We start from the raw sequence: 9907 nt of genomic DNA, 5'->3' as shown, positions 1-9907 counted from the left end.
GGATCCTGTGTGTGTGTGTGTGTGTGTGTGTGTGTGTGTGTGTGTGTGTGTGAGCGCGCGCCCAACGTGCTCAGACAGCCAAACTGACGTCTTGCCATATTTCCTTCCATGTGGCTGAGCGCCCGGCACATTTTTGCGTCGAGGTGGTGAAATAAAATTTACACCTCCGTGCCCGGTGGCGAAGTTGGCTCGCGCCTATGCTTGCTCCAGGCTGTTTTCAACCCGAGTGATTCCTGGCAATACCGTCATCACGTCACCAACGTCACACTGCAACCGACCAATCACGGACATTTCCCTTCGCTGACGAGTTCTGTAAAAAGGCATGCAGCGGCAAAGACAGATATGAGTTGTGTTCTTGCCCTCGGAGTAACAAGCCCGTGTTTAAAGCGCCGTGATCGCGGAATCAGTTCCTCTCCGCTCACTGCAGTCAGACAACGGATCATCAGTTTGATACACCAGTCAAAAGAAAACGTGTCTGGAGCGCAAATCTTCTTGGTACAGTAGCGTTAAACTACTTTGGAAACTTCCTACTTTTCTTCTTTGATAGAATCAGGGCTTCCGGTGTTAAAACATTACGGATCTTTTACGGAGCTTTTTTCTAAGTTGAGTTTTTTAAGTTTACATTAGAGCTGGAAAGTCCGACTGAGTGTTTTGCTCTAGCCGGGACGGCAGCCAGTGCCCTCTCTGACTCTGCTTTGTGCTCGTAGCCATAAAAACAAACTTTGTGCATTGCAATCCGTATGTCCACCAAAATGGAGCAGCCTTTTTATGATGACTCGTTTCTCTCTGCTTATGGTCACTCAGAAGCCGCCCTGCACGACTTCAAGTTCCTCAAGCAGAACATGAACGTGACCTTCGCCGAGCCATACCGGAGCTACAAGACACACCTGCGCGCGTCCACCACCGACTCGGACTTCTTCAATCCGGCCAACTCGGACGCGGCGGCGGCGTCACTCAAACTCGCCTCACCTGAGCTCGAGCGGCTGATCAACGGCAACGGTGTCATCACCACCACGCCTACACCTGGCCAGTATCTGCCCGGGTACCACCACAGCAGCGTCAGCCGGGGAATCGCCACCGAGGACCAGGAGGGCTTCGTGGACGGCTTCGTCAAAGCTCTGGACGAGATGCACAAGCTGAACCAGATGGCGCCTCCTCCGAACGTGTCGATCGGCGCCGGCGGAATGTCGACCTGCTCGGTGGCATCCTCGGTCTTCGCCGCGTCGCTGGCCTCGGACAACCCCATCTACACCACGCTCAACTCCTGCGGGCCCAACACTAATCTCACGCCAGCAGCCACGCACGCCAGCTACCCCACGACCACCATCAGCTACCTGCCGCACCACCCGCACTACCCTCCTCAACAGACCTCCGCACACATCCCCTTTCACCACCAGCACGCGCTGTCCAGCTCCGCGCTGCACCCGCAGCGGCTCGTGTCGCTCAAGGAGGAGCCACAGACGGTGCCGGACCTCCAGAGCAGCGACGGCGGCTCGCCTCCGATGTCCCCCATTGACATGGAGGATCAGGAGCGCGTCAAGGCCGAGCGCAAGAGGCTCCGGAACCGTCTGGCGGCCACCAAGTGTCGCAAGCGCAAGCTGGAGCGCATCGCGCGCCTGGAGGACAAAGTGAAAGTGCTCAAGACGGACAACGCCGGCCTGTCCAGCGCGGCCACGCTCTTGCGCGAGCAGGTCGCGCAGCTCAAACGCAAGGTGATGACCCACGTCAACAGCGGATGTCAATTGGCACTAACGCCAAAAATCAAATCGTACTGAAGGGGGGCAAACACTGGATGTGTTAAAAAGACTTTATCTACAACTGTTTTACAAAGCCACGAGCTTGACGGCACTGAATTCATGCACATTCCACGTCTGAAGTTGTGTTTGTAGGCTCCACATGTTGAATATGTCGTTAGTTTGTGTGTGTGTTTGTTTAACAAATGACTGTGTCAGATCAACGGTACCTCTGAAGCCCAAAGGCAAGGAAACACTCGGACGCTTGCGTTCAGCTTAATGTTTTGTTTCAGTTTATTTGTTTGGTCAATATTTTTTTACATTCAGTCCTTATTTGAATTGTATATGTATTATGTAGCCTATCACTCGGACAATTTATTTTGTGAATGTCAAGAATAAGTTATTGTGTTTATTGTCAGGTTGATCCCGACCCAAGTTTATGAACAAAATGCTTTTTTATTTGTATTTAAGTAAAACAACTGGACATTTAAACTCACTCTCTGTGTGATTGTATTGGGATAGTTTGATTCAAGTGTTAAGTAGGCCTATGCGCTATTTATGAACGGCCTCTAAAACTATGTTCTCACATTTGAGGCACTAAATAGTTAAAGTACATCAACAGAAACCACCACTTCATGCAGAAACGTCCCTGACGTCGCAGACGAGCCCACGTTGGGTAGTTTTTCCTGTTGACGCAGAGTCCATATATGGGCAGTTTTTGTAGGCCTATTTTGCGTCAGAGGGTAGGTTTGCCGGGAACACCCGCCTACAATACCGGTTAAGAGGGCCCCGGATTGTTTTTTCTCTCTCTCTCTCTCTTTCTCTGTGCAAGTCTTTGACGTTCACATGAATGGGACCGCGCGAGAAGGGAGAAAAAACAGCGCTCGGGGAGATTCCCCGCGGCTCGCAGGAACACCACAGCTCGCACTACGTTCCCAAAACAGTATCAGCGAAAGTGCGCTCGTTTAAAAATACACACGCACGGGCATTTTCCAGGTAGGCTCGAAAGTTCCAAAATACGCACAGCTCGAGAGGAGAAAAAAACAACAGTGTGATTCTCAGGAACGGAGATGTTCCAATGGCCCCGATGTAAACAGCAAAATGGCCAACGTGTTTGAGCGAGAAAAAATAAATTACACAACATTGTTATCCTCTCTGATCATTTCTGACAGTAGTTAATAGTCACATAATGGCATGCGAAGTGGCACTCCACAGGCACCCACCGAGACGGCCGGAGTTACCCCCTTCATCTGTACTAGACATACTCTTTCAAAAGGTGAAGGCCTAGCCTGCTCGTTTTTGACGAGTATTTAATACACGACATTAGACATCCTTCACACAAACAGAATTAAGAGCCTGGCAACTAATCATCAGTCCGTTTGTGGTGTGCTTTAAAGACGCTAATTATCATCAGCCTTTACTTAGCTTTAAAGACTCTTTTTTTCTTTACAGTTCACTTTATCAACATCAGAATCAGCTTTATTGGCCAGGTGTAAACAAACAAGGAATTTGACTGGTTAATCTTTCCTCTCAAAGTACAACACTCCCTTAACACTCCCTTAACATATAAGAATAAAGGATAAACATACTGCATGACCCAGCAATTGCTCACATTGAAAATGCTCAAAGTGATTCCAACAAGCATATCCTCAAAATAAATAAAAGTAAGTAGTTTTAAATAAATAAAAGTAAGTAGTTTTTTTTAGTCTTTCCATAATACCGGGATCCGGCCTCCCTCAAATTGTGATTACTTGGCTGAACCCATCCAAAAATCTCTCTCTCTCTCTCTCTCTCTCACACACACACATACACACAGATCACACTTCATCAATTCTGTGCAAATAATTAGGATTTCTTGTTACCCACATGCTGTGACAGCACGTTGCTCTCAAAGACGAAAGCAGAGCTATTCTTGCACTGAAAAAGACCTGTAGAGGTGGCCATGGAATTCAAACACAGACACACAGACACTCACTCACTCACTCACACACACACACACACACACACACAGAGACACACATAATCACACTCACACAGACACACATAATCGCACACACACACACACCACACACAGAAAAAGACCTGTAGACGTGGCCATGGAACTCAAACTAGTTGGAGGTATTCTCTGTAATGGATTAAAGAGTATGTATGTATGTATGTATGTATGTATATGTGTGTGTGTGTATTTATTTATTTATGTATGTATGTATTATTTATTATTATTATAAATAATAATTATAGTATGTATGCAATTATTAGTTTAACAGTTGAGAATTGTTCATATTATGCCTGTGATCTGGTTTAAACAGTTAAGAATTGTTCATATTTACTGTATGTCTGTGCACAGCACCTTGAGTTGCACTTGTGCCAGTAAAGCTATACAAATAAAGTTGACCTTTGGCCTTTGACATTACAGTGATGTGTTTGTGGAACACATTGCGGAACATCCCATAATATGACATTCCGTTGGTTAGACAGGTTGTTATGCTGTGCTGAGGTGTTTTACCTACGGAGACTCTCTCTGTGTGTGTGTGTGTGTGTGTGTCTGTGTACGCAAGTCTGTAATGTTCAAAGATGTGGTTTGAAATTAAACCACATAGCGACCTGCCTCAAGTGTGGGTGTGCAAGCAAGACCTAAAACCTCAGGTGCACAACCCACAGGTACACACACACACACACACACACAGACACACACACACAGACACACACATACTCACAAACACACACACCTCCAATGTAGTGCTATTGTATATAAGTATGCACACAACACACACACTGGTGTTATGCTTTTGTTAGGGTTTTAGGGTTGAAAACAGAAAAGGTATGGAAACAGTACTGAGTATGACCTATGGTTTCACTCAAACAGTATAGCTTGTGTGTGTGAGTGTGTCTGTGTGTGTGTGTGCGTGCTTAATGGTTTCACACAAACAGTAGCCTGTATCTACACAATCTCAGGTTGTCTTGTGAGGGTTGCATATGAGTCGTGTGTCTGCATGTTCTCAATGGCTGCCGGGACACTGTGGTTCCCCTTCTGGCGTGGAATATAAAGTATCTCTAATCTAATCCAATCTAATCCAATCCAATCGAAACTGACACGGTGACTGAGTGACTGGGTGGGTGTGTCGAACCAGTTCAACAAGCCTGAGTCGTGAGTTACATTCTCGACTGCCGACGAAATCGCTTCTTTGCGCTCCAACATGGAATCTCCAGGTTGGAGCTCCATCTAGTGGCTAGACGTGTGAACTACGTGCTGGAAAAATGGGGATATGACCGTGAAGGGAACAGGGGCCGATGCTGGGTCTTTAATCTCTTGTTAAGCCTTTGAGGAGTGACGGTTTGTTTTATGTTTTGGGACATTCATTACGGAATTATACTGTAGGATTCATTACAGAAAACATAGCTAACCGTTTACTCTTAATTTTCAAAGAAGGAACAATCCTATTTTCCTATTACTGAAACAATAGTTCTGTAATGGCTAAATAACTATTCAAAGATAAGATAGAATTTTTTCCCCCTACATTCAGATAGTAAAGCATGTGTCTGTGCTAAATAAACTAAATTAAAATAGATCATCGAATGGAACCTTCCATTGACTACATTCTGAAATCCCTGTTTGTTTCCCTTATTAGGAGTCCGGTAACATGGTTCTCTCAGTGAGCAACGCCCCATTCTAGAGTGCCAGGATGGAGAAGTGTGTGTGTGTGTGTCTGTGTGTATGTGCGTGTGTGTGTGTGTGTTTGTGTGTGTGTGTGTGTGTACTGTCCACCCGTACTCTGAGTGCCTACCCTCCACACTGCTCACTGGGCAAGACTGGCATGCTGCAAGGTGGTCTCCGAGTAACATGACCGAGGAACCTTCATGTACCCCAATATTTTACAGCTTCAGATGCGATGTCATGTACCCCAATATTTCACAGCTTCAGATGCGATGTCATGTACTCCAATATTTCACAGCTTCAGATGCGATGTCGGTTCCTTCATGTACCCCAACATCTCACAGCTTCAGATGCGATGTCGGTTCTAGTTCTCTTGCTGTTAGTCGCTTTGTAAACGTAAATGTGAGTACAGCATTGTCCTTAAATGTTGAAAATGTTGTAATAATATCAACATCAACATTATAATATTAACATCAACATTAATATATCAACATTATAATAACATCAACATTAAAGGTGCCATGTGTAAGAATTGAGGTAAAAATATCAAAAAAATGAGCTACACACATCAAAAGAATGAGAAGAAATAAGGGCGATGATGTCATTAAAAAAAATGACAAGGTATAGTGCTGCAGAGATATCAACCTGAATTAGCATGCTAAATTACTAGCCACAGCCCGACAGGTGTCATAATACCAGTTTCCGCCATGGGAGGCAGTATGCGGGCAACATAACCGCCAGCCAAACTGCAATACACATGTCTCGGTTGTTACTCTAGGGTAGACCAACTCACTTTCTGGAGGTATACTGCCCCCATCTTTTATGGAATGTGGAGTATGAATTGATTTTTGGCGGACATTACACATGGCACCTTTAATATATAAACATTATAATAACATCAACATTATATTGTGGCAGCAGTAGTGGAAACATAATGGAGAACCCCCCCCCCCCTCTCAGAAGTTGGCTGTGTGTTTCAGAAAGAGAGTGTGACTGTGGCAAGAGCAGCAGTACTGGGGGGTATTCCAAGTATGAGGTTAAGTGACAAACCTGGGTTAGTTAACACAGAGTAAGTGGTAAACCTCCTAATAGAAGAGCTATATGGCTTCATTCTCCTAAGAAAACAATGCCATAGGGCTCTTGTTGTAGGAGGTTTACCTCTTACTCTGAGTTAAGTTACCCAGGTTTATCACTAAACCACGTACTTGGAAGTCCTCTGTTCATTGTGTTAAATGCTCCAAGTGGTAAGCACACTGAGCTGCATTCTGTGTATGAAAAGTGCTATACAGATAAAGCGTATTATTATGACCGCCCGGCAAGAGTTAAGTGGCTGTCACATAGGTTTAGTCAGATTTTTTTTTTTTTTTTTCGCGATGTCCAAATTTCCGTCAAGGATTCGGGACACTGAAAGACCGGGGTAGGCGAAACTTGGTGGGCATGTAACCCCATATGGATAGCATGGAACCATCGTTTTTCGTTTTGATCTGTAGCCCCCCCCCGCTGGACTGCACCCCCCGAAAGGAGGGTAGGGCAGACACAGTTTTCTGTGAATATCTCAAGAACTGTAAGGTTTAGGAGGACCATTTTTTTTGTATGTTGATCTCAAGGGGCCATGTCAACCCATTCCATAACCACTCATTTCATGTATAGCCACCTAGTTAAACACAAAAAAAGTAAAAATGAGGTGTTGTAATCGCAGGTATCTGTGACCTAACATAGTCAAAACTGCACGAAATTGGAAGTGTAGGATCATTATGACACGCTCTGAATGCGTGCCATGCACGCCAAGTTTCGTGGAATTCCGTTCATGGGGGGCCACACAATAAATTAATTTATGTTACTATACACCAACTGGCCTGTAGGTGGCCGGAGATAGTTTTCTGTGAATATCTCGAGAACCGTAGGGCCTAGGAGGTCCACTTTTTTTTTTGTATGTTGGTCTTAAGGGGGCATGTCAACCCATCCCATTACCACTTATTTCATGTATAGTGCCACCTAGTTAAAAATTAAAAAGCAAAAAATTAGGTGTTTTCATCACAATATATCTGGCTGACATGGTCAAAACTGCACGCAATTAAAAGTGTAGGATCATTATGACACCCTCCGAATGCATGCCAAGTTTTGTGAACTTTCGTTCATGGGGGGCCTTACAATAAAATAATTTATGTGTACATTTAGTGACCGTGACACCAACAAGGATTCCGGGACACTGAAAGACCGGGGTACACAAAACTTGGTGGGCATGTAACCCCACATGGATAGCATGGAACCATCGTTTTTCGTTTTGATCTGTAGCTGGACTGGACCCCCCGAAAAGAGGGTAGGGCAGACACAGTTTTCTGTGAATATCTCGAAAACCGTAGGGTTTAGGAGGCCCATTTTTTTTTTGTATGTTGATCTCAAGGGGTCATGTCAACCCATTCCATAATCACTCATTTCATGTATAGCGCCACCTAGTTAAACACAAAAAAGTAAAAATGAGGTGCTGTAATTGAAGGTATCTGTGACCTAACATAGTCAAAACTGCACGAAATTGGAAGTGTAGGATCATTATGACACCCTCTGTATGCACGCCAAGTTTTGTGGAATTCCGTTCATGGGGGGCCACACAATAAATTAATTTATGTTACTATACACCAACTGGCCTGTAGGTGGCCTCCAGGGGTCATGTTAACCCATTTCATGTGCACACATGTGCACAGATACACACACACACATACATTCACAGTAATCATATGTATGACACATACTCACACAGTAGACATATGTACGCTTGCATGCACAGGCACATACACAGGCACACACACAAGCACACACACACACACACACACACACACACACACACACACACACACACACACACACATAACATAAACATAACACAAACAATCAAGAATTTCTCAGAATTATGAACAGGCAAGATGGAGGTGGGGTTGTATAAAATGAATTTTACATGTGAAATCTATGAACTAATCATGTTTTGGTACTTGCTGTCTAGCAGATACCAGTGAGAATTGAGTGTGGATAATGCAATTTAGTGAGACAGAATCATATAGGCCTTTCAGCGTGATTTCTTTTTGTGGAAAAAATGTGCTGGACTGGGCGGCGGTCATATTTTGACTCTGCGGTACATCTAGTTATTATTATAGTACTAATAATGGCCATAACAAAACACTTGGTTGGTACTAGAGCCGTTTCCTGCATCACCAAGCCAACGTCAGCCTCCAGGAGCCAATATTCCATTAATAAGCCACAGTATTACAGTAAAATGTTGTTATTATTATTTATGTTATTTAGCTATTAACATTTTACTATTATTAACATTAATTTGTTATTCATTATTTATTAGTACTATTATTACTATGTTTAAAAAAAGGAAAAAAATAAAAATCTCGGAAACGCTCAATTTGTTGTTTCCCTCTCAAACGTGATTGGACTGTGCAGGCGCCACTGATTGGGACAGCCTATCAGCAATCACCTTCAGCTTTCCGCTAAAGTCAACTCCATCAGATTTAGATAAGAGACGAAACCATGGACGAAACAATGGATGAAGACGCAGCAGGTCCATCCTGGGAATGTGCCAACCCGTGGCCCCACCTCGCCAGACTATTTAAATTTTCTGAACAAGTTAATGATAGTTTTCGCTTCAAGTGTTTCAATTACAAAATAGTATTTTGTATTTGAAATACATGTATTAGAAATACTGCCCATCCTTGGCAACATGGTAAAAATGGATGAAAATGACTTGATTTTACTTTCAATTCCTTTTACATTCTCCAAGGTACTAACATTAACATTTTCTCCATGTAGGACGTTTCTGTACATAAATGTAAGCACTGTGGCAGTAGTAATGCAATATTTAGAAAATGTAGGCTACTCTTGTACTCTTGATACTCAAGTACTTTTACTTAAGTAGACATCTGACTGTTGTACTTTTACTTGAGTAAAATTTAGCAAAGGGTATCTGTACTTTTACTCAAGTAATGAAGCTGTGTACTCTGTCTGCCTCTGGTTTTAGAAATGGTTATTTTGCCAACATTAATGAGAATGTATAAGTTCACACTGGTTTTTAGAAACGGTCATTTTTGCCAACTTGAATAAGTATGAATTAGTCCACACACACAGGGTTTACAAATGGTTTTGTAAATGGTCATTGCTGTTTAGTTTAAGTAATTTAAAGTGATGCTTATGTCTTGTAGCCTTTGCCAGTAATCAAATGCTATAACTGATATGTTGGAATGTGAATATAGACTTATATAGAGTATATGATATGTGATAGTGTTATTTTGGGAAATGGCAATATAGCAATGTTTTGTATGAATTGTTTATGTATGCATTGGATATGATAATAATAGTAGACTATATATTTATATATTATAAATGTTAAATGTATATTGTACACCACACTGGGACTTGAACAAAACAATGAATGCAGATATTTTGTGATTTACTCTGAATAAATAAACAAGATGCAATTTGGGAGAAAACATGGAAAGCTGCGGCGTCTAAATCTCCTTTT

At 43.1% G+C, this 9907-nt stretch overlaps 1 protein-coding gene across 2 annotated transcripts; it reads left to right on the top strand.

Annotated features, from left to right (window-relative positions):
• Nucleotides 1-326: 326 nt before the first annotated feature.
• Nucleotides 327-2225, top strand: junba (JunB proto-oncogene, AP-1 transcription factor subunit a). Of its 2 annotated transcripts, XM_048247148.1 has the most exons (2): nt 327-495; nt 805-2225. In XM_048247148.1, the coding sequence occupies exon 2, from the start codon at nt 843-845 to the stop codon at nt 1773-1775; it is 933 nt and encodes a 310-aa protein (XP_048103105.1). In that variant the 5' UTR covers nt 327-495; nt 805-842; the 3' UTR covers nt 1776-2225. The 2 variants fall into 2 exon arrangements, with proteins under 2 accessions (XP_048103105.1, XP_048103104.1); XM_048247147.1 differs by having other exon boundaries at nt 328-2225.
• Nucleotides 2226-9907: the final 7682 nt, after the last annotated feature.

This window comes from Alosa alosa, chromosome 7, assembly GCF_017589495.1.
Source record: "Alosa alosa isolate M-15738 ecotype Scorff River chromosome 7, AALO_Geno_1.1, whole genome shotgun sequence".
NCBI classification, from domain to species: Eukaryota; Metazoa; Chordata; class Actinopteri; order Clupeiformes; family Clupeidae; genus Alosa; species Alosa alosa.
The sequence above is the reverse complement of the archived record's forward strand: the minus strand, read 5'-3'. Positions and strand labels throughout refer to the sequence as shown.

What these genes read in the sequence shown, in the direction of transcription:
- junba (XM_048247147.1), top strand. Translation starts at nt 741, where the DNA reads ATGTCCACCAAAATGGAGCAGCCTTTTTATGATGACTCGTTTCTCTCT.